The sequence below is a fragment of the Myodes glareolus genome, chromosome 13 (genome assembly GCF_982192425.1).
Source record: "Myodes glareolus chromosome 13, mMyoGla1.1, whole genome shotgun sequence".
Lineage (NCBI taxonomy): Eukaryota > Metazoa > Chordata > Mammalia > Rodentia > Cricetidae > Myodes > Myodes glareolus.
Genome location: NC_142038.1, coordinates 70,213,214 through 70,239,347, shown reverse-complemented (window position 1 = coordinate 70,239,347; position 26,134 = coordinate 70,213,214). Strand labels below are relative to the sequence as shown.

General features: G+C 42.1%; 1 protein-coding gene across 2 annotated transcripts in view; it reads right to left on the bottom strand.

The window, feature by feature from the left end:
* The window catches only part of Cdh2 (cadherin 2), a 225,697-nt gene that overhangs the window by 185,291 nt on the left and 14,272 nt on the right, over window positions 1-26,134 (bottom strand). For both annotated transcript variants that reach the window (XM_048447915.3, XM_085700091.2), the window contains exon 2: window positions 4,731-4,842. In XM_048447915.3, coding sequence (XP_048303872.3) covers window positions 4,731-4,842 — 112 coding nt within the window. The remainder of the gene's footprint in view (window positions 1-4,730; window positions 4,843-26,134) is intronic.

Below are 26,134 nucleotides of genomic sequence, written 5' to 3'. Positions count from 1 at the left end.
CTGCCCCCACAAGAACATGCACACACACACGTAAACACACAAACAGCACAGCATTTTAGCTCTACTGTCCTTCTAAACTAATAATACGACTTCAGTCATCTTGTCTCCAGTTACCATCCTTCTGCCCCCCACGTTAATGCAGAACAGCCTCAATCAGCAAGCACACTAATCTAAATTAAATCCCAGGGAGTTGAACATAATCATCATGGGCTGCCCAGAGGTTGTGCATCAGAATGGATTACTGAAAATATTCATGGTAATTGCCAGTTGCTATTTATGTTAACCAGATCTGAGGAGTTGACTTGGCAAAACAGCATGAGGACAACCAATTCAAAACACACAAGACATCCCTCGTGCCAACCCCGCTGGAAACCCAGGATCCTCTGCCATGGCAGGGGAGTTGCTGGTGCCGTGTCACATACTGGGAACACGGGACAGAAATGCAGATGGCAATTATTTTATTTTCAAGAAATGTACTGCACAAAGTCATTTCTTCTTCTCCTAGATTAGTGACAGATAAGTTAAATATGAGCTTCCAAAGTCCTGCATTTTTCTGCTGGTAGGCATGTATAAATGATTAAGAGTAAAAATAAATAAAAGGCACATATACATACATACGTGTGTGTGTGTATGTGTGTGTGTGTGTGTGTGTGTGTGTGTGTGTGTAAGAGATGTTGTTTATGTAATGGCTCCCAAATCTTCAGAGTTGCATGTCAGTCATTGTGTCAAGAGACAAAACGGACCTTCTATAAGCTTTGCATAAGACATCTGGATATATGGACTAAGACCTCCTCCATCTCTGTGGAGGACTTTTCTTCTTTTTTTGTTTAATTATCAGCATCATCGGAACTGGGTTATGGAAAAAAATAGCACTGAGTTCTAATTCCAGGTCTGTATCTGGCAGACTAAGGAGCTATGTAATCACGGGCAAGCCTGTAATCTCTTGGAGCTCTAATTTGCTTGTCTGGAAAATGAGAGAGTTGGTAATAAGTGCTTTGAAACTGGAATAGGAAAATGTAAGGTAAAAATGACTGCCTAAACATGACAGATCTGATCCTAATTCGTGAAGGCAAACATATATCTCATAGGATGAAAAACTGCCTTTCACCAGAAAGAACAAATCTAAAAAAAAAATTACAAAATTACACGGTGATGAAGATCTGAAAATGAAGTAACATATGTATAAGCTGAGAGAGAGAGAGAGAGAGAGAGAGAGAGAGAGAGAGAGAGAGAGAGAGAGAGAACTTTTATCTTACAAAGAACATTTTTTACAGGGTTGAAGACATAGTTCAGTGGTCAAAGTGCTGACCACTCGAGGGTGAGGACTTGAGTTAGGATTTCAGCAAAGAGCCACAGCAGCAGTAAGTTTTGTATCCCCAGTGTTTCTGCAGAGAGATAGGAGGAGGAGGAAGAGGAGGAGGAAGGCGAGCAGAGTCCCTGGACACTCTAGCAGGACAGCTAGCCCGACTCACAAGCAGTAACAACAGAAACACAGACTCAAGCGGGGTAGAAGCAAGGACCAACACATGAAGTTATCCTCTGGCCTATACACACATAATGTGGCAGACACACACACACACAAACACACACACACACATGCACACACATGAGCTGAAAAATAGAAAATTTGTACCAAATGCAAACCAGCAACAAACATCCACCTGTCAAACTCTATTTTTCCTTTGACCTAGAAATTCTGCTTTTGAACAAATTCCAGAAGATGTTGTTGTCCCTAAAGAAACAGCAACTTTCTCACGAATTTCCATAGCAGCACTATACACTAGAGAAGAAACTTGGAAACCACCTGTATGTTCAAAAATAGACACATGACTACGAAAAATCTGGTTTTGCTAACAAAACAGAACTGAGGCCCATATAACCATTTTAGAAATAATGGACTCTCTTCAGTGAGTCAAGGTATTCACATAATATAACACGAGAGGTTATGTGCCCAAACCCTGGACATAAGTACCTCAACTCAATGATGTTACAAAAATAAGACCATAAGATCTGCAAGAGATACTAGAGGGCCTAACCAGTTCTTAAGGTGTGTCATCTCGTGAAATTCATGATAAATGGAGAAAAATGAAAGGGAAGTTGGGGACAGGCTGTTCTCCAAGGACTGTGCAGGCCACATGCAATGCTCCTCTGTGACTCTCTAATGTCATCTTACATCTTTAATGAGAGCTTAATATTTTCTAAGTACCTTCATGAAGATTACTACTCAACTGTCAAAAAATGATTAGCAACCATGGTCCTAAACACCAAAATTTTCAGCTCTTTCACAAGGGTTGGTAGGCCATGCATCAGGCAAGCCACTGTCCTATTTAAAATTGTCATCAATAGGAAATTATAGGAAATAGCAAGATTTATATTTTACCTTTAAAACAGAGTGAAATACAGAATTAAAATGATTGGCTAGGGTATGAAAACTGTTTCTAACTGTGAAAGTCACATATATGTTACAGGAATGTTTTGCAACAGAGGGGAGACAGCAAAAATGAGAAAACATGGTAACTTTAGTGGTGGTAACTCGAACATTAACCTTCATATGGTAGGGCACTCCAAGCAGTCAATGGCTTGGGAAAGAGCCAAAGATTCACATATACAATTATTTCCTTAAACCCTACAGGCCACTAGCATACACCAGAAGAAATCCCCCCTCAATGGCTTAGCAATGCAGTGTGTATAAGGTGAAATGAACAACCGCAGTATCCAAACTCATCCATAATTATGGCATGGCATTTTGCTTCCATGAATGGCATAATTTCAAATTATTATTATACTAAAGACTCCAAAGATACGTAATATATATATATATATATGATAAAAGCTTGCGATCATTAAAAGTCGGGTTTCTGACGGGAACATTATCTGGTAACACTAAGACTAATGCTTCTCAGAAGTTTGAGTGAATTTTCTTCTTTTTCCAAAGTTACTTATTTCCTTGAGGGGGCATTTTAAACAGTATGTCTTGAGCTTTCATGTGCTGGCTTGTCCTTTAGCATAGTCTCAGAAGGATAAAGAAAACCGGTAATAGTATGTCATGTGCAAAACTACATGCTATCATTTCTTCATCTCCCAAGATGCCTGGCTGGAGAGCAAAGCCAAATATACTTTAAATCTTTCACAATCACAACTTCAAGAGAAATCACAAGTATAGGCTATATTAAAAAGATACGAGCAAAAAGCTAAGCCCCATTTCTTTTGTTACCAGCATTATTGAAAGCTAGAAAAGAAGCTATCATTTTTAAAACTATTCAAAATGTCCAAGTAATTCATCTTAAGTCAATGGTTGCTGGTGACAGACTATGTGCTTATTTGTAATAAACAGATTAAATCAGAAAAAGGTATTAGTTATTTTTAAAAATGAATCACAAAAATACAATAAAAATGCAACCAATTACCTCACGGTTTTTCTGCCTGGCTGAACTATTTCTTAGAATTATGTCAATATATTTTCACACTCTTATGGAATACTTCCCCACTCTGCAGGCTCTAGGTTACTACACAGTAATTTACAGATACAAAGACTATGGAACGTTTGCAGGTCTTCCAGACTCTCTTTGAGAAAGAGCTGGTGCCCTGTGATTTGAACTAAGCCATCACCAAGTCAGCCATTACCCACCAGAGAAGATAATGATTCTGTGTTGAGATGGACTACCTCCGACAAACACTGATTAAAAGAGTGTAATGAGGCAGGGGCAGGAGGATGCTTGAAAATGAAAATCAACTTCAGAAAGACCACATAGGTGGAAGCACATCATAATTTCAATAGAAATTAAAATAAAATGCATGTTGTACCAAAGAGCTTCCCTAGCTAAGAGGTCATTTACATTTCAAAGTCCTCTGCCTCCAGTATTCTTAAGTATCAGAGCACTAGGGTTTCTCAGTGCTATGGAGACACTTCAATTAAGGCTATGTGGTAGAGCTCAGTGCAAATTAATTAGTGGAGGTTAACAGATTTTCTAAATGCAGCTCTCTCACACAGCCTCAGAGATATGCAAGATTTGCAGGAAACTGAAATTTAAATATGACTGACTGATCAATTCTTGCTTTCATATTCCAATAACACACCACATAATGATAAATGTGTTCATGATGATACTACAAGGCTACCAATCAAAATTTTGTTTCCCACTGGAATTAAAGGAAGGGGTTTTAAGTTTTGCTTTAGATAGGTTATATTCTGGTTTTGATCTAGCTTTGTTGGCATATGGAAAATGAGTCTATACTTCATATTCACATATACTCCACATAGACAAGCTTTCAAAAATTTCTATAAGCAGCGTCATAGCAAAAACACAGGTTTCATGCTCCCACCTGAGAGTCTACGTGTTAAATTTATTTACTATAATTTTGCCAGATATTAAAATTGAGCATGCTAAATCCAAGTTAATATTTATGAGTCCTATTCTGAAATTCTGGAAAATAATTTTTGACCCTTAGAATCAGATGTCTGATGAGTTTCATTCTTCAGACTAAGTAAAATATATGCAAGAAAAGCGGTTGTGTGAAGTTCTTAGTACAAATTGAACAAGGAAAAAACTTGAGCATCTCACAAGGCCAGGAGCCTTCCAACAATGCATCTAGGAAATCCATGCAGGAAAGTCCCTATAGTCTCACTACGGAGACTGAAACGGCCACACTTGTTAAGCCCAGATGTGAGTCCGAGGGCTTCTGAAGAGCACACTGGACTCTGTATAGACAAGAACTTTTAAATACACTACCATTGAGAAGAGGCTGTCCTTCATGCACATCCTTCGGTAAGACTGCACTGTACACATCTTCAGGAAATCCAGTCTTGCATAATGAGATCTCACCAGAAGCCTCCACAGACGCCTGGAACACAAGAGAAAAATGCAGGCAATGATTGCTGCCTCCTTCAACGGGGAACAGTCCACTTGGCATCAGCCCTGGTTTTTCCCAACTATCTTGTACAAACAACCTCTGTTTCTGAAGGGTTACGATTAGAATGTAGAGGGCAAAGGGTTAATCCTTTTGATAATTGGAGTTGAAGAAACAAATCCCACTTGTCTAGTCCTGAAAAAAATCTGCATAATACACATTCCAGGTTTTTCTAAGGACTGGCCATTTCCATTAAAATGGCCATTGTGAATGAAAAGCACCAAGCAGGCATGGGAGTAGGAGTCAGCCAAATAGTCCCTGGGGCCCACACATCACCCATAGTAACAAGGGAGCTCATGGAGAAAGTATACATTCAAGTATGTACATAGTTTTATATCATATTCTCATCTAGTTCTTCATGAAGTTTATTTCAACATGCCTTGTTGATGGAAAAAAGTTATGATAAACTTACTGCAGAATAAACAGTACATGATAAGTCAAACCAAGCAATATCACACACACACACACACACACACACACACACACACGAGCATCTTTTAATTCAAAGGACATGGTTTTGTTAAAAACTATTTTTAAAAGATGGATTCAATCAAGATTTTTTTTTTACACTTAGGAAAGTAGCTAGGAGTCTTTCTGCATCTTCCTCTCTATCAATATATTCAGTTACTCACAGGATGCTTAAAACTCAGTCACACCGAGAGTTGCTGAATTAACCATCCCACATTTGCACTGCACTTCTGGCGTCACTGGTCCAATCTCAGGATGCTTATACCTTAAAGTATTCTCAGTTAACTACAGGAAGCTCTAACCTACACAGCTCAAACACAGAGGGAGAAAGGATACATAAAGTACATCAAAGGGAGGATTTTCAGTAGTCAAAGTGTTAGGAACAGGCTTCAATGACAGAAACAATCAATCAGAAAGAAATGATCATTGCCCCCACCCCATCCCTACACCCAAAGTGACAGAACTCAGAAGAGGTGGGGTCTGGATGAAACAATACAAAGCTGCTTCTTAATGAAAAGAAATCCTGAATTACACATATGAAGTTCAGACATAATGACATTACAAAGAGCCACTCATCTAATAGCTGATCTGCTCTTCTCATGTCTAAGGAAATAAAAAACAAACGTAACATGTGTTAAATATTGTGCAATATTTAATCTCAAAAAATTAATAGGAGCCCCAAGAGAGATTGCAGCATAGCCTTACGGAGGAAGATTTCGAGTGTCACCCTGACAGAAATATAGCATAAGCTAAGGGATGGCTGCAGCACACTTTGGGGTGAATCCGTGAGAACATTTGAAGAGGATCAGCTGAGTGGGAAGAACCACGCTGAAGGTAGGCGGTACCATTCCATGAGCGTGGGTCCCTCCAGAAGTAAAGGGGAGGAGCAGACAGGCCTCCCCTCTCTGCTTCCTTTCAGCTGTGACGTCCAGCTTCCGCCACAGATGACACTCACACATCACCCTGCCCAAGGCTATGGAAAGCAGGAGCCGAAATACTATTGCTTCCACCTGGCTGTTTCGGTATGTATTTTAGTGATACAGACCAAAAGTGAACCAATTCATGACAGGTTTCAAGTCGATTATATGTGAGAAAAGAATACATACAACCAGGGACTCAAAGGGACCAAAATCTTTACCCGAGATGAGTGTACAAACGGGCCTACAATTTGGCAAAGTCTGCTGAGGATAAGTATGGCTGCCTCCTACACTGTAATCCGTTCCCAGAGATGTTTGCTCCTGGGCGCCCTAGTAAATGTACGGAGAGATGTTCAGGGAAGCATGGCTGATGTCTCAGGATCTATGTAGTCTTTTCATGTCCACCAACAGGGGAATGGACCAATGCCTTTTCCAAAATCCAAAAAGAGAAATATCCAGCAACATTAAAACTGAGGAACTGGTCTACACATAGTCCCATAGGCAACTTGTCAAGCACATGCAAAAATAGTTAGAACCTTAAAGTAATATACAATGTGGAAAGAGAATTCTAATTACAATTCAAGTTCAGGATGAGCGTTCATTTGAACAATTCAAAAAACACATTCATGTGGTATTCCAGATTAAAGCTGAAGACTAAGCACGTGATGGTATAGGTGACTCTTTAAACAAACAAACAAACAAACAAACAAATAAACAAAAGATGTGAGTTACTGTTCCATTTTTACAAAATTTAATCACAAAGATGGTCAGTGCTACGACACATACAAGTAAACAGAAGAAGGATTTTGAAGCGGACAAGGCTGTGATAGCAGCCACCCCCAGGGAGGGCATGCATCAGGGAAGGCTTTTTTTTTTTTCAGGTGGCTTCAAATAGATATATCCATAGTAACTCATTTCTTTTGTAAAGCAAGTGAATCAGCAAAGTAAGATGTGAAGACAGGTAGAGACACGTGGGTGTATACACTGAATTATTTCTAATATGTCCACCTGCTACCAATTTCATAATAAAAGATACATAATCCTGAACCAATTAGGGAGCAAGAAGAGAGGTCTCTCATACTTGTGGAGTATGAGACACAGGAAGGCATTACCATACTAGCTTTCTGGAGAGCCAAGTTACACGCACCCTGATCCAGGGAAGACACTTGGTAAAAGCAAGGTTTTAACTTTTATCTCATCAAAACAAGTAAAGGGAACTCCCCAGTCTGACAGACGTGCTATAACCTGTGTCCCACTGCCATGGTAGGGACTGACTTCTTCACCCTTAGCAAAGCTTCAAGCATGGTGGAGCTGTCAGGACAGAGCTGGAAGGATGCAGACAGAACAAACTGTGAAAGGCATAGAGGAAAAAGCAGTTTTCTTTCGTCTGGACACTGGGAGGGTCAGTGTGCAGCTGCACGGAGAAGCTCTCCACGATCGGTGAAATACAGACTTTGAACAAATGGGTGACTTGCTTCAACTCCAAGAGTAACGTGTTTAACTAAGCAGAAAAGCTGGCACCAATAATGCCTTGGTCGGAACTTACAGGGAGGAGATTACAAAGATACTTCAAGACCATCAGGAATATGCGGATGTTGCCTTTGGATGGTTTAGTCTCCTTTCCATCAAAACAAGAATTTCACTCCGATACACTTTACCTCGTCTCTCTCTATACACCTTCCTCGGCTATGAAGGGTGCCTGACTGTCTAGAATAAAGGGCACCTTGTAAAAACCCTGACTGCTCATAATAAACACCTGTGGGAGCCCTGTGAGTTTTTTATGCCCACTTCAAGCAACTAATTAATTTTCTTCCCTAAGACAAAACTGGATCTCAGAAAAGCACGATGCTACTAATACATGTTAATATTCCTATAAATATATCTATGTCAAGTTGGACATGACTATAATTTCAGAATTTGGGCAGCAGAGGCAGGAAGATGAGGAGTTAAAGATCTTCTCAACTACATAGCAAGTTCAAGGTCAGCGTGGGCTATATAAATCCCTGTTTCAAAAATTATATACAATATATAACTATATATATAAGTGTGTGTTATATAATTCTTTTCCTGTTCAAAGTATCAAAGTTAACATGTTAAACAAACAGGCAACACTCAAGTAAATATAATCTCCTAGAGAAATTTTGCCTTTTTTTATTTCAAGTTCTGGGTTAGTAAATCCCATTTAACTACATTGTCTTAGGCTCAGGCTGGGTCAAGTTCTACATTAGCAAATCCCTTGTTTAACTGCATTCTCCCAAGCTCAGACTGGGTCAAGTTGTAGGTTAGTAAATCTCCAGTTTAACTATATTCTCCCAGGCTCAGGCTGGCTGTTATCAGCTTTGAGACTTGTGGGGACTAACTTGTTGGCAAGCAGGAACTGCCCTGGCAAGGCAAATCCACTTCTCAAGTCTCTTGCCTTACCAGAAACAATGTGAGCCTGTGGGAGGTCCTCTGATATAACCCATGACCCATATTTAAAGATGGAATGTCTGACATTCGTGTTTTTACCTCATTGAACATTCAATAACATCTCATCACATACTTTTGGTTGTCACAGTTTGGGATGCTGGTTTCTAGAGTGGGAAAGACTAAGGACGCTGCCAAACACAGTGTCACAACCAAGACAGGATTCTTAATGGAGTATTTAACCAAATACCAAACAAACAAACAAACGAAAATATACAACCCACCAGAGTTTTATGTTACATGGTAACCCACAAGAAAGGCGTGTCTACCTACCCTTCACATTGCCATGTGTGAAGCCCATGATCTCCAACAGTCCATTCAAATCTTGTTGGGACACCTTCCTCATCCCATCCCTAAGTGACCACTCTATCAGGCCCAAGATGAAATGCTGGAAATCAGATGCAGGGAAAGGAATTCTCGCTCCAGCTTCCCATGCATGCCTGACAGGGCTGTGAACCGCACGCATTCTTGTGAACTGCACATGATTGAGCGGTGCCTGCGTGAGCAGGCTTTTCTCTATACAGGTCAAACAGCAGGCAGTTTAGGCTCTGCAGGATCTCCTGCAAGTCCTCCACTTTGCTCTCAAACTCTAAAGCAGCTGGACATTTGGCAAATGAAAAAACGACATGACATTAATTCCAATGTAACCTATCTGTGGACGCAAGACGTCGATCTTCAGCATAAGCACATGGAGAATCATTCTTGACCATGGAAAAACGCAGAGCTATCAGCTACAGATCCTTGGGGTACTGTTAAGTTTTAGAAGGCCTTGGAATCTCACTTGATCTTCCGTAAGCCTCTCTGGGGCGGGAAGAATATCAAGATTTTACAGATGAGCAAATGAGTTCTCACAGGAAGTGGAATACCCAAGCCCACACTTTCACATACAGGAAGAGGCAGAATTCTAACTCTGTTGTTCTTCCAATTACAAAAAAGTCAATTAGACCCTTTGGGAAAGCTTGTTCTGAGTGCTCATTTGCCACTGGAAACAGAATGAGACTCAGGCTTAGGGACACAAAGTTTCAAGGAGGAAGTGTAGAAGTGCTGAGCCCCGGGGAATAGGAGGTTCCTGGGGTCCTCTGATCTCCCCAAAAGAGGCCTGTAGTAGTAAAGCGGAGGGGCCTGGCAGGGAGGCTACGGCAAGAGCTCACTGTCTGAGCTGAAATGAGACAGCAAGAAAGTGCACATGCCCAGGGAATGACAATGAGCTCCCTGTCCTGCGGCCCATGCAGCGGGGCAGGAAGTCAAGAGTTGAAGCTGGAGAGTTACACAGGGTCAAAGTGTAGATGTCTGGGAGCCTGGGGTTATCTTATGGGCTGGGCCAAGGAAGGGGGTGTTGGGGACCAGGAGTCCACCTGCAAACTATCTGATAGAGAATTTTCCAAATTGTTTTCTGGGAAATAGGGGTAGGTAGGGAGAACACCTTAGCAAACAGACTTAAATTAGGCCTGGGTATCGAGACTGAGCAAATTTTATCAACATTCAGTGAATTAAAATCAACAGGGCTTAGTGAGAGCAGGGCCCGCAGGGGAGGGAGAGATGACTTTATTCCTCTTTCCAACTGATTGCCTTTGAACATGGCACCACAAACTGGAAAGACAATCACAAAATTATAATGTCAGGGAGAAACTGCTAAAGACGCAGACAGAATGGGATGATAAATCTACCCATGGAAGCCGAAGAGGACTCCATAGCTCAAGTGACATTTAGGCCTTGACTTGAAAAATGATTACAAATTTGCCAGGAGGAAGTGGAAAAGAACAGCCCCAGGAAAAGATACAGGAGAACAAAATCCCCAGTGATTTGTGCTGAGCTTGTAGCCCACCACACCAACAGAAGTCCTGCTTCTCTTCCTAGTATCTCAGGCTGATTTTGGACCACCAGGAGCAGTTTGTTTTTACATTTAACACTCCAGAATTAGATCTCACGGAATTAATCATTCCAGCTGGTTTCTACACACCCCCAGGTTTATACATCGAGAAATGATCAGGAGAATCTTCAACATCCTGACGAAGATGCTACTTGGATACTGGAGACAGACCATGCCAGATGTCCAGGTACTGTTCTGCCTTGCTGACTCATGTATGTTTGAACACTGAAAGTCTGAAGCATGGAATTTCAGTACACCAGACTCCCTGACTTCGTGACCCCACCAATTGCTATAGCATACGAACCCCCAAAGCATCCTAGTTCCCTAAACATCTCATGAAGAATGAGAGTACTAAAGACAGTACCCACTCACAGGGCAGGGGTGAGGATTAGCCGTTAGTCAGAGCGGAGTGGTGTTAACACTACCAGGCCTCTGACTCATGCTTTATCCATTCCACGGCCCAGCAGTTCCCAAGCTGGTTCAACTTGGCACACCATCTGGCACCTTTGTCTAAGTACAGATTCTTGTAACCCAAGACTCAGAACCACAGAACCTCAAAGAATGTGAGTGGGCATTGAGCAAGTGGCTGTTTCCAGAATCATCTGGCAACTCACTATCTTTTGGTTCTGATCTTCAGGATTAATAACTTAGCAACAAGAAAGGGGAATAAAGAAACAATTGTTTTATGTTCTTATTTATATTCCTTTTAAAATTGTGTGTGTGCGTGTATGTGTGTGTGTACTTGTACATGCATTACTACGCCAACGCTTCTGAAAGACACAGAAAGACACTGAGTGTCTTGTCCTGTCACTCTCCTTTCTTGTTTGAAACATGGTCTCTCAATGAACCTGGCTAGAGGCTGGCAGTCAAGAAGTCCCATTCATCCTCCTGCTTCTGTACCCAACAGTTTTAGGGTTATACACGAGGGCAGTGATACCAGATTTTTCACATGGGTGCTGGGAATTTGAACTCAGGTCCTCATCTTTCTAAAGCAAACTTTTTTATTCACTCAACCCTTCCTCCGGTCCTCTGTTCTCAGTAACTGATTCCCAGCGCTGTTCTGTTGCTGTGCGGAGACACCATGACAACAGGAACTGTTACAAACGAAAGCATTGAACTGGGGCTGGGGCTGGCTTACAGTTTCAGGGGTTTAGCCCATTATCATCATGGTGTGGAGCATGGCAGCAGACTTGATGTTGGAGAGGTAGTTAAGAACTACATCCTGATCCACAGGCAGAGAGAGAGAGAGAACGCCTGGGTCTGGCATGGGCTTTGGAAACTTCAAAGCTAACTCCAGTGGCACACTTTCACCACACCTCCTAATCCTTATAACCCTTTCACACAGTTCCATTCTCTAGTGGCCAAATATTCAAATATATGAGCTTATTAGGGACATTTTTATTCAAATCACCAGAAACCCCATTTCACTTCCTTAAAACATAATTGTAGAAAGCAATCTTTGTTTGGTTTTGAGACAGGTTCTCACCATATAACCACAACTGGCCTTGAACTTACTATTAGACCAGGTTGGCCTAGAACTCAACTTACTATTAGACCAGGTTGGCCTAGAACTCACTGACTGACACTGCCTCCCAAATTCTGGGCCTAAAGATGCATATCACAATGCCTGGCCTGAAAAACCTTCTGCAAGAACAGACTATAATTACTAATTCCCCCTTAAGGTACAAACAGCCTTGATGGACCGCAACACCAAATTAAGAGTCAATTATTCCTGGGACGGTGTCCATAGATACTAGGGACAGTGTCCATAGATACTACTGCTGCCTTTCTAAGAACAAAGGTTCATAGAACATTGCTTCACCTGATTCTCCTCAGGTGTCCTCTGAGGGGGGCAAAATACCAGTGTCTCTATTATTTGGTTTGAAAATGACATCTACTTGATTCTGTTGCTTTGCTATTAATAGAGACATCATTTCATTCCCGTCCTGTAATGACTCTCCTCTGCACCAGTGCTCAAAAATGACAAGCAGTTGGCCAGTTCTCGCACACCACCAGGGCAAACTCCACGCTGGTCAGGGGATCTGAACTCATTTAGTGCCGCTCTGTGCTCTCACACAATCAGCTCGCCTATCTAGAGTTTCAATTTCCTCTTACAAGTCTCAGCTCTACTCTTCCTGGGCTGGATCGACCTCCTTGTCTGTAATGGCAGGAGTGTAATAGGAGTTGAGGACTTCGGCTTGCCTGCTACCATTAGTCTCTCTCGTCTGATTCTGAACTCACGGCACAGTGGCTTTTTGACCTTGTTAAATTTCTCCACTGTCTCCACACTATGAGCTTGAAAGCGCGAATCTGCTTCCAGTTTCTGTTCCGATCAGTTTTTACTCTCCGCTGGGTCACTGGACCTGCTTTCCAATTTTCCCCACGTCACTCTTGAGTCTAAGCTTTTAAATATTCTGTGCAGACACGGTGAACTGACTCTCCAGTCACCTCATCTCTGTCTTGTTCTCAATCATTTATCAGGATTGCCTAAAAGTTTCACACCTGAACGCAAGCCAATACCTTGAGGAATCTCTACATTTTCTCTCCAACTAAGAAGACAGCTAGTGTGTGTTAACCCAAGTCCTTATCAACTGGATACTTTGCTATAATTTTCCTTTTCAGCCCACCAGATTGCTGTGATTCTAATCCATTCGGAAGATGGTGCAGGTCACCACATGAGGATGAGCGGACACTTCTGAAAACACATGTGTTCCCCTACTCTGTACAGAATCAAGAGCAGTCACATGCATAGTGTTGACTGAAGGGCTGTATCAAACCGACAAAGGCTGACATTCAGCCCTACCCTCCAATTTCCCAGTGTTGTTCAGCTACATAGGGTCATCTATGATTCCGCCTCCTCCTCTGCAATAGAAATAATAATAGTTAAACTTTTGCCCTTTATAAGAATGCAGTAAAAAACAACAAACAGATTAAAGATAATTGCATATTACAAAGCCAAGGTTAACTACTGTTATGCTGTTACTATTTTTTGTTGTGAAGACATGGTCTCTTTGTTCTATGAAATATGTTCTAGAAAATGTCTATAAATTAAGAAATATTTTACCTTTTCCTTTTCATGAAAATAGATTCTTTTCTCATACAATATGTCCTGATTATAGTTTACCCTCCCTCTACACATCCCAGTTCCTCCTTACTTCCCCTCAGGATCTACCTCTTTTCTGTCTCATTACCAAAGAAAGGGATTCTAGGAGGTAAGAACCAAACATGATAAACTAAAATATAATATGTAAAGCAAAAACGATCATATCAAAGTCAACCACAGCAACCCAACAGGAGGAAAAGACTCCCAAGAGCAGATACACGTCTGGGGCCCACTACTTCTTGCAGTCAGGAGCCCCATATAAACATCAAGCTAACAGCTGTCATATACACTCAGAGGACCTGGCGTAGACTCACAGAGACCCTCACTTGCTGCTTTATAGTCTCAGTGACCTCACATGCTACTCGCTTAGTTGATTCAGAGGGGCCTGTTCTACCGGTGTACTCTATTCCTTCTGGCTTTTACAATAGTTCTGCCTCCTCTTCCTCAGGATTCCCCGAGCTCTGCGAGGAGGCCTCCCATTTAAACTTTCTCTCTCTCTCCATGTCTGGCTGTGGGTCTCTGTATCTGTTCCCATCTGCTACCAAGGAAGCCTCTCTGGTGTCTTAGGGTTCCTATTGCTGTGAAGAGACACCACGACCATACCAACTCATATAAAAGAAAACATTTAATGGGGTGGCTTACAGTTGCAGAGTTCCATTATCTTCACTGCGTTGGAGAAGGACTGGGAGTTTTACATCTTGAATTATGGGCAGCAGAAACAACTGTATAACACATTGGGCATAGCTTTAGAATATGAGACCTCATAGGCCACCCTAACAGGGACATTCTTCGTCCAACAAGGCCACACCTCCTAATAGTGCCACTCCTATGGGCCAAGTATTCAAGCACATGAGTCTATGGGGGCCAGTCCTATTCAAACCACCACAACCGCATAAGGCACTATCTTTGAATGTGGCAGAGTATCATTAGGGATAATTTTATTGATTTTCTTTTTAGACCAGTAGTGTTTGGTTTTAGCCTAGGTCTCTGGACTATCTAGTCTCTGGTTCAATTACCTAAGCAGTGTTGGGTATGGGTTCCTTCTTGTGGAGTGGGCCTTAAATCAACTTGGACATTGGTCGGCTACTCCCACAAGCTCTGGGCCATGGTTGTCCCAGAATATCTTGCAGGCAGGACAGATTAGAGGTCAAAGGTTTTGTGGCTGGGTTAGTGTTCATGTTTCTCTTTTAGTAGCCTGCAGAGTGACTTCCTGCACTGAAAAGACTAGAATGTAGGGGTGAAGGATACATGCAGGCAGCGGCTCGACTTCTCCATTTTCAGTGAATCATGTGGGTACAGTCATCGGCAATGGTGCCCCTGCTGTCAGTTTTCAGAGAGCAACCCTTGTCTTAGTAACAGCCTCAGAAGTTTGTTTGGGGATTTCCATGGGACCACATTAGACAACAACTCAACTGAAAGCAACCCAGTTCCTCCACTGGAAGCCTTGTGGGACAATCAGAAATGGTCAGTCAAGACTTTGAGACACAGTTTAAAAGCAAACTACAGGGTCTGGGGTAGGTTACATAGGTACAGCACAGGCTTGATAAGCACAATGCTGGGGGTTCCACCCCAGCAACAAAACAAAACAAAAAAGTAGACAGAAAGACTGTAGAGAAATCAAAGGGACTACAACCAAGATTTAATTCACAAAAAGGACAAAGGAAACCTATTTTGCAGTGTGTGGTTTGTAGGTTAAAAGGTAGGGAGAGGTACCAGAGAGTGGGGACATTACTATGATAATATTTTCATTATGCAGCTTCCAAATTAGACAAGCAAATATAAGCAATTAATGAAGACTGCGCTAAGGTGATTCGATAGATGCATAATAGAATAATGGAACTGTTAAAAGACAAATTCTAGATGACTGAGTTTTTGTTATTTGTTAATCCAATTTATGCGAATACAAATGCATTTGCCAAATTCCTTATATTTCATGGATTTCATCCATGGTGTTGGAAGCTTTGTAAAGATGATTGTTCAAAAGCAAGGGTGCTTGGTGCTCTTTATACTCCCCGTGCCCGCCATGCCGCTGGCCACCCCAGATTTCCTACCTCTAGAACCAGGCTTAAAATGTGCGCCTGAACAATATCTGTGCTTTTGTTTGTCGTGTTCTATTTTTGAGGAAGCATCCAGCATTTTTGCATAGGCTCCTTTTGTGTGTGTTCCACAAGTTCTTGTGTGTGCTGATGCATTTGTGTATGTAGGTCAGAGATCAACCAACCTCAAGTGCTGTTCTCTGGCACATTGTCTGTAGTTGGATTTTTCTTTGGGCCACTAGCTCACAAATGACATGGAGACCTCTTATTAATTTTGAAAGTTCGGCCTATAGCTTAGGCTTGTACCTAACTAGCTCTTAGAACTAAAATTAACTCATTTATGTGAATTTACGTTCTCTCATGTGGCTGTGCCTCTCTTCAATTTTGCACCTCCTTTTTCCTCTCCGTGATTCCTGGCATCTCCCGAGAGCCTCAGTTCTCTCCCTCTCTCTCTCTCTGCCTGGAAGTCCCGCCTATACCTCCTGCCTAAATATTGGTCATTCATCTCTTTATTTAACCAATCCAAAGGCACATTGTCAAAGACACAACTTTACTACGTACACAAAATATTCCATAGCAATTGTCCAACTTGCTTTCTGAGATAGCCTCTTCTGTGGGACCTGGGCTTGCGTATTAGGTTATGCTGGCTGGCCAGCAAGCTCAGGGATCTCCTGTCTCCACCTGCCAGCACTGGGAATACAAGTGTGCACCACCACGCTGAGGCTTCATGTGGGTTCCAGAGATCAAACTTGTGTCCTCGTGTTTGTATACCAATACCTTAGGGACTGAGTTATCTCCCTAGGAATCTTGTGATTATAATTCTTTCTTTTCCTTCACGATGCTCTCCAGCAGCTCAGGTGCAGGAACATCTGTCCATGGCCTCCTGTGCCCATCTCCTCACTTTCTACATTGCTACAGTTTATTGTTGAGACACGTCTTTGAAAACCTCTACTACTGCTGCCTGTCTTCTTCAGATGTCTTTCTTTTAATCACAAAAGGACGATGTAGAATCACACAGCAACTTTGGCATTGGCACGGGAAGCTGCAAGCCCTACAGAAAATGAGCCATCAACCAGTAGTCAGCATTACCCTATAATAGCTTAATCCAGGGAAGTCTGAGTTCACTGCACCAAAATGTACTTTTACTATCACCATGCCGGGAGCTGAGCTTTTCGTGGTTTGGGACAAGATACAGATATTAAACCTCAGGTATTATTCTAGTGGATCTGTACAGTCCCAGAAAAAGGCCCCACAGGCCTCCAGGGTGGAGCTTAGCATTAAGCATACTGCACGGCTAATAGAATGGGTAACAACAATGCACCTATAGATTTAGCTGGCTTCTGTAAAAGTTCAACATATCATCAGATGATGGCACAGGCTGCTGTTGAATTAAGCTGCCATTAAGAGTTTCAGAAGTGCCTAAGGCAATTCCAGAAAAGACGGTCAATCCCAGCTTAGATTGATTCTGCCCTATTAACTCATTACACTCGCCAGAGACAGCAACATGCTTATATATAATATTTAAAATGTCAAATAGCATAGTACTTGACATTGGATTGAATTTATAATCAACTTGGGAATTCATTCAGCTAAATACACTGAATATCAATGAAGGCCAATATCTACTCAGTGCTTACCATGGGGCAGGAAGTGGGCTATTATGTCTTACAAGCCCAAGACCTTAACTAAGACCACAAAACAATTCAATGGGGTAGGTACTGGTAGTAGGTTTTTTTCAGCAAAGAAACTTAGAGGAAGCTTCCTCTGCAATTTAATCAGTTAGCATAGGGATGCTAATCACAGCAACACCAAGGAGTTTGGGGATCACTTTTCACCATTTCCCAACCCCCAAAGCATCCTCTAAGTAATGGTGACACATATTGAAACACGGATTTAACTGGCTGGGGCAGAAAATAGCTCAGCAGTTAAGAGCATTTACTGCTCTTCCTGAAGACTTGGGTATCGATTCCCAGAACACACATGACCTTTCACAACTATCTGGAACTCTAGTTTCAAGGGAGCCTATGACCAATCTTTTGACAGACAGAGGGACCAGGCAGGCATATGGTGTACATATGAACACATGTAGGCGAAACATTCATATATGTGAAATAAAATAAATAAATCGTTAAATAAAACCATTTATAACCCTTATTAACTTAGACCGAGAAATATGCCGACTCCTATAACTAACAGTTCCTAAAATACGGCACTCACTTATGATACGTGATTTATTATGGGACATTGATAATAAGGTATGTTGTACATGCAGAATATGTAAATAACAGGACATGTGATAAAAGATGCAATGCTCACATAGTATGTATAAGATACACAACAATAAAATTGCTTCCATGCTTCTATTAACCATGAAACAAAAGGAGAAAAAGATTACCCCAAACCTCTTTTTTAAAAAAAATCTTCTCTCAAAATCAAAGCTCTACTTATTTCCAAACATTTGTGGGGAATAAAAGGCACACACAGAAAATTATTAGCGTAGTTCTGCCATGGCTTCTGTGATCTCCGGGGTGATGACCATGAGAAGGAAATGACAGTCTCTACTAATCCCTGCTCTTTCTGCCCTCCAGGGTTCCTTCTCCTTCTGCACAATCTACACTTTTTAGGATGGTTACACATATTTACTCCCCCCCCAGCTGATTTAATTTGGACAGCTGACAATAGTGTTGATTTACCTAATTCTATATTCTTGATAAGATAAACACATTACTATTACATTCCTCTTATATGAAAATAACTTCGAAGGTACAGCTTCCAGGGAAATGTAGCAGTCGAAAAAGGGGACCATCAGGAACCACAGAGTGCAAAGCCCTTCTTACTTGCTCTGCAAGCAGCCTCCTGCCCAGCGCTATCACACTGGAAAGGGGTGAATGCCAGGGTCTGCAGGTGGAAATGTCGTCCAGCTACGCTTCTCAGCTCCACTTTCAACCCAACAATCCAGGGTGAGATTCCACCCATGGGTGTCAGAAAGAACGTGAGCCTGGCATTTGGGTGGTTTCAGCGCGAGGAGTCTACAGCGGGAATGCTGTTATTCTAGAAACCCTGGGAACTCAGCATCCACCTCTGCCCACTCCACAAGTCTGACCTGCGTGACAGTATCACAGTGTGGTCCTGGACGAGTCACTGGAGACACTGAGGACCCTCTGAGATCCTTTCCAGGGATCACAGAAGCCTAAGGCTTTCATGACGTCACAACTTCCCCGGTCATTATCACTCCCAGTTTGTCCTAAGAGTCGGGTGGCTTTCCTCAGAGGCTGCATACAGCACAAATGCAGGTGTATACAAACGGACAAGGCAGAGCGATCTCATCACTAAGGCAGGCGTTAAAGTGGTAGGGGGAAAAAAACCCACAGAGGCACGGGGCTATTTTTTTTTTCTTTTTTCTAATTTGGAAAATGGAGGTACCTTTTCATATCATTATTACTTATGTTACATAGATAAATAGCTGAATATTTTTAATAGATTAATAAATAGCCTCCAATTTTCTGGGGTTAATTTCTCAAAGACAAACACTGGAATGCACTACCCGCATTATAAAGCTCACGGGAGTACACAGTGATCCTGAAGGATCTCAGAATCCTGAAACGAAACACTGTATCCTGATGCTGCAGGGGAGAGAGGGACGAACTGAAGTCGCCTGAAGGCTGCATATGCACGAACAATCTGAGCAGCTGGTGCCCAACCTGTCCCGCTACCCCTCCCGCCTGGGAGTCACCAGCTCTCAGAAAACAAGCAGAGTGATCTCATTTTCCATGCTGGGAGCTCAGCGATCCCCTGCAGGACTTAGGGGAGGAGTATGTCTGCAGTTGTGGGATTGTGGGAGTCAGTTCTAGCAGGAAGATACGCCCAGGGGTCAGGGTCATGCCCTCTGACTCCATACTTATGGGCCCCTGCTGTTTTTCCTCAGGATTACATTTAACACGGTTCATGGTTCAGCAGCGAGTAGAGGTCCTATTTATCGGGCAACTTCAAAGACTTCAAGCATTTGGTAAACTACACTGGGACACTGATCCCCCTCAAAAAAAGTCAATGTTAGGGAATAAAACACCCATGAGGAGCCTGGCCTTCTGTAAAAGGTTCGTTTTTTTCCAGCTCTGTACACATTTAAACTTGGTGGTCTTCAGGTTGTATTACGCCGTGGCTGGGTTGTGTACTTGGGCAGGTGGCTTTCAACATAGGAAGCTTTAATTCATAAACCACATGACAGTTTGATCTTGATATGTAACCACAACATGGTCCATCAAAGTGGCTGTGAGAGACAGAGGGCTTACAGAAAAAATAACAGCTGACCTCAGGAGATGGCATCAGGCCAAGGGACTCAGAAAGGAACCAGAATGCACAGTGACCTTGACCAACACTGCACACATAGGGGAAAGACTGTTACCATTTGGTTTTTGGCAATGATAGGAGACTGTGTGGGATTTCCAGAGGTTCCCATGAGTCTCAGCCAGAGCAAGTAGGAGTCACAGAGGGACCAAAGATGGGATCATTTCAATATCTTCTGCGTGAAGTCTAGCAAGCAGTACAATACTTGCTATTTTTAAATGGCAGTGACCTCAAGAGTCCTAGCAAGGATCTCACTTTAAATGATTCATGACAGCCCAAGGAAAGCTACAAAGAATTGGCTGCTTTTGCCTCAAATTCCCCTCTACATTCAGAAGCACAGAGGGCACACCCTGGATTCTAAAGGTTTGACCAAAGGCTCAAGGGTCAGTGCCAACCACATGATCTGAATGACCTTTTCAAATGAAAGGGAAACCTACCCTTGCAGGTGGCCTGTTTTGACCAAAGCAATAGCATGAGTGGCATAGTGTGAGGGGTGACTTTGTGGCAGAAAGTTGTGAACCCCTGATCCCTGGGTAACTTGTTCACCACCAGACTGAGCCCAGACTGGTGCCAGCACTAGTTGTCAAAATCCAGGAATTCAAAGGGAAAGGACCTTTGGTTGTACTGGTTATAAAGTGAAACTCCACTGGGTGTCATTGCCTCTGGGAGGTTAAGATTAGCAACTGGGCCATGGAGGGGGAGGGTACTTATCCATGCATACCGGGTTTTCCTTCAGAACACTGGCATTTGATAGCCTTCACCTAAGGTTCTGAATTGTCCAGAAGCCCCACTTTACACTAGTTTTTCCTTCTCATCTAGTATGTTCGATACATGGAGTCTGCATCTCCACCTATGCACTGTTTGGTTCAAGGGTTGTGGAGTACAGATCAGAGGTTCAGCTCAGAGAGACTCACATCCATAAAGAAAACTCAAGCCTGAACCTTCTCCTCAGCCCACTTCCACACATCCTCACACATCACAAATTCACTGCTGTGGCCTTTGAAATACAGAGCCCGGCTCTGGGGAACAGTTCTGCCTGGCATAACTCTTCCAAGATCGGGGCCTCCTTTGTTTTCTACCACTGTAGGCTGCTAAGACGATTGCATTAATCATCTTCCATGCCCCATTTGGGACTCTAAAAAGTGAAACTATAGACCGGCTAAGACATAATAGAGCTGGGAGCAAGAGCCTACTGACTGATGTCCACTTGCCCTAGGGGCTCATCACACTTCTGCACAAACACACCCTGGATAGCTAAGGACACAGGCTCAATGATCAATACATACTCAGAAACCATTTTCAAAGTACCTGTATTCTCTTGGATAGAGTGAAATTTTGCCTGCAATAACGTATGTGGATTCTCTGTACTTCTCTGGCAAGTTTAGATTAATCAAGTGCGCACACAAATCCCAGCTTCCAGTCCCTTCGTCAGCACGTCTCTGTGAGAAACAGCCTACAGTTGGTCAGAGCCAATGCCATTACAGGTCAACTTCATTCTGCGTTGTCAAAGGTGGGAGGAGATGGATGACAGCTAATTTGAAACATTTAACTCACCTTCCCCAAACCTAGTGTTCACCAGTAACAAAAGTTGTATCTTTCTTCTTCAGCTACTGATTCTTTTGTCTTACTTGTTTTTTAGATGGATGAGAAGTATTTTTTAGGACATCTAAGGACAACAGAATTACCTATAATCTTGCCAAATGCTCAAAAGATCAAGGGTAGCCATCTAAAGGCCATTTTTGGCTGAGGATGTAACTCAGTGTATAGGGAGCAGGGTTCAAGTCCAGCACTACATGTAGAGTGGGAGTGGGTTGCATAAAATCACTATAGCACCATCAAGATCACAGTCACACTCTCAGGAGGTGGTGTGAAGCTGAAGACTTGAGAGAGGGCGGTCAGGACTGAGCAATTTATTGGAGCAATCAAGTAAGAGGAGCAGAAAGCTACAATGCCCCCAGGTTACTGTGTGAGTTCAATTTGAGGCTAAGCCAGCAGGAAGAAAAGAAAAACTAACAATTTACAGAAAGGACAGCCATCCCCTCATCCAAATACGAACATCTATTTAAGATACCCCCAAGAGCAGCTTGGGTAGTGACAAATATTTCAAAAGTCGTCTAACCTGTGTCTGTCTTAGTCTTTTAGATCTTCCCATTTAAAAGGTCAAAATTTGCTTCTTGAAAACAAAATCCCTTAAGTCCTCATTCAAATCCCCCTCCAGGTGGTAAGTCTCCAAAGTCCACAAGAGACTTACCCGATCCCACTGTGTCTATAGCATTGCCTATGTCCTTGGAGCTCCTGAAGTGGCTACCAAGCAGTCACAGGTCCATTCAAGCCCCACCCACCACCTCAGAGCAGTAAGGTCTTCAGGTCCACAGGTTAAATCAAGGATCTGTTTGAAGTTTGTAAGTCAGGTAAGGATAATAACACGACTGGTGGGCTGGAGAGATGGCTCAGAGGTTAAGAGCACTGACTGCTCTTCCAGAGGTCCTGAGTTCAATTCCCAGCAACCACATGGTGGCTCACAACCATCTGTACATCTGTAGTGAGGTCTGGTGTCCTCTTCTGGCCTGCAGGCATACGTGCAAACAGAACACTGTATACATAATAAATAAATAAATATTTTTAAAAAAATAACACTACTGGTTGTGGGAGAACTGATACAAAGATCACATGAAACAGCACAGGTGAAGTGCCTCATCTGACACACAGTATGTACTCGAGAAACATGAGATTTAATCACACGACTTCCCTTTCAATAAAGTCTCCAGCACATTTTCTTACAAGCCCTAGGTGACAAGTAACAGGGCCCAGCAAACTTCATCCGTCGTTGAACAGTCCGAAACTCAACCATAACCAGAAACACTCAAATTTAAACCAAAAGGAGTTACCAATACCCAAGTCCTTAGATCTTAAAATGCTAACACTGACCTAGTACAAAGGACTGGGAAAATGTGTGTAGACGTCTTGTAGGAGCCGTGGGGAAAACACTCGAGGCAGCTGGTAAAATGAGAATGTACGCCACTGGCATCCCAGCAGTCCTACTCTGCAAATTCTAGAGCAGAACATCAGCTTAGCACCCAAGAGCTTCCGAGGCATACAGATCCTCAGGGTCTGCTGAGGACTTGCAGAATCAGAAGGGGAGGGTTTGTTGTAGCAAACTTTCCAATGATTCTTACGTAAGCTGAAGTTGGGAAAACACAGTCCTAGGGAATCTCTGGCGTTCGTGCCCAGGTGGCATGAATAAGAGTCCTGGCAGCGGTTAAAAAAAAAAAAATCAGAAACTATACTCTCCGGCCCATCAGCCACAAACCAAATAAGTAAATTGTACCATATTCATAGCATGTAATGAATGATCTACATTAGTGAAAATGAACAAATTATAGCTACAAAACTCTACTGAATGAAGTTTGCTGACAAAATAAGCAGAAAACCAAATCACAGAAAACTACATCATATATATGTGCATAATACATCTATGTATCTACTGAATGATGTGTATAAATATATAGGAGCTACATATCATAATCAACACATGAATACATAGAGGATGAAGTTATAAAAATCAATAAATAAATATTAGAAAAATCAGGATGGGTTTTATATTTTGGAAAAAAGAAGGGGATGGGACCATAATTCTGAGAAATAATGAAGCTATTCTTCCTTAGCCTGGCTAGCAGTTACACTGAAATATTTATAAACTTCATTTCTAAAAGTAAGACTGGCAAAATGGCTCCGCAGAAAAGGCACTTGCTATCTATCAAGTCTAAGGACTTCAGTTTGACCATATGAACCCACATCATGGAAGGAGAGAACATGATCTCCCAAATTGTCCTCTGACTTCTCACATGCATGTTGTAGAAGCTGGCACCCCTATACCCCCACAACCCCACAAAAATAAATAAAATATGAAGTACATATGTAGAAGTTATATATCCCTCTTTGCCATACTATACTTGCTAGCAAAACAATCTTTAAAAAGAGATGATTATCAAATATTTTTTTAAAAAGGAATAAATGTCAATGTCACTTAATTTTTCATGTATTAGTGTTCTAATATAGAATTTGTGACTGTTCTGACAATTCAATGAATTAATATGTTAATATATTTCCTCTGATTAGTGTCTAGGTAGGACATAAAAATTATTGAAAAATATCAAGCTACAACTATGACTTGATTTCCTCTGATTAGTGCCTAGGTAGGACATGGTAATTATTGAAAAATAACAAGATACAGTTATGACATGATAGCACTGAGGTTTAAAGCAAGCTTCCCTGCATATAACTGTCAATAAACCATGGGCAGATAATGAGAACAAGACACCTTACTCTTCAGAACAGTGCTGACATCAAACAGCATTATAATGTGATGTTCAACCATCTCCTCTATTGGGTTCTCATGCTAAAAGTACTCAAGAGATGAGTATGTCTTGTGCCAGTCTAGCTGGATACAAACATGCACATGCATATACACACATGTTTTATTGCTTGGGCCCATTCAAAGAAATCAAAGAAAGAAGAGATGGTCTGAGACCCCAGAATGGCTCCTGTCTGACCACCCATGGGTCCAATCATAGAATCATCCTCTCTCATAATTAGAATGCCTTTTAATTATGATGGCGGTGGAAGTCTGTCAGCCTACCCAACATCTGCTAAAATTTAAAGATGATTAAGAGATATGCCTTGATTCTGATTTCCAAGTGCAGTCTTAGGTGTGCTGGTGGGAGGCTGTCCATATACAGTCATAAATTAACTTGCTATCATACTATAGATCATAGCCATGCACAAATTAAATCTTCAAAGTTACTCAAATAATTACATTTCTCTTGACTAATTTTGCTTATGTAATGTAATAATGACTAGGATGCAAAATCTTCAGTCAAGAATCTAAAATCTACATGAAGGCACTTACTTTATACACACATATGTTCTTCACAGTAAGCTTATAATGAATAGCATTTATTACCAACCCCCCCTTAGATACGGACATATTGACAAATAGAAATCTCCTGTAAGCTACCCACATTCACTCTCTCGACAAGCGAACCCGGGCGCAGATATGGACTGACCAGCAACAGTGTTAAACATTCTAGCTTAATTTCTCCATGTTCTGTAATCACAGTGAGCTGTGTCTTCAGCAGTCGGGTGAAACTTACCATTAAATTCAGCCGGATCATATACATGACCCATTTTATTCATTTTCACCTCCCAGTACTTTATGTCACCCCTTCTTTCCTATTGTAATTTTTCTTCTTTTCAATGGTCTCCCTCTTACTTTCATGATCTCTCTTTCTCCCCCGTGTGTTTGTGTGTGTGTGTGTGTGTGTGTGTGTGTGTGTGTGTGTGTGAGAGAGAGAGAGAGAGAGAGAGAGAGCAAGTGTGTGCATATGTGTGTATGTGAGAGAGAGAGCAATGTGTGCATGTGTGTGTGTGTGTATGTGAGAGAGAGAGAGCAAGTCTGTGCATGTGTGTGTATGTGAGAGAGAGAGAGCAAGTCTGTGCATGTGTGTGTGTGTATGTGAGAGAGAGAGAGAGAGAGCAAGTATGTGCATGTGTGTGTGTATGTGAGAGAGAGAGCAAGTGTGTGCATGTGTGTGTATGTGAGAGAGAGAGAGAGAGAGAGCAAGTGTGTGCATGTGTGTGTGTATGTGAGAGAGAGAGCAAGTCTGTGCATGTGTGTGTGTATGTGAGAGAGAGCAAGTGTTTGAGTGTGTGTGTGTGGGTCTGAGTTTAATAATGGTTGTCTGTTTTCTCTCCTATGTATGTTTTCGCCTCAAGTCTTTAGACTTTTGTGTTTAACCTGTTATACCTACAGAGGGCAGAAAACTAGAAAAGAGCCGTGGAGGGGGGAGATGGATTTTATGAGGGAGAGTGGAGTAGAACAGGATAGGAGGGAAGAAAAGAGAGTAAGGGTGGGAGGAAAGGATAGCTGGGGAAGGCAGTGGAAAGGAAAGGCAGCGAAGGGAGTGGAGGTGGTAATGCCGACCATATGGAGGAGGAGCCGTAGGAAAACCTAGACTCTTAT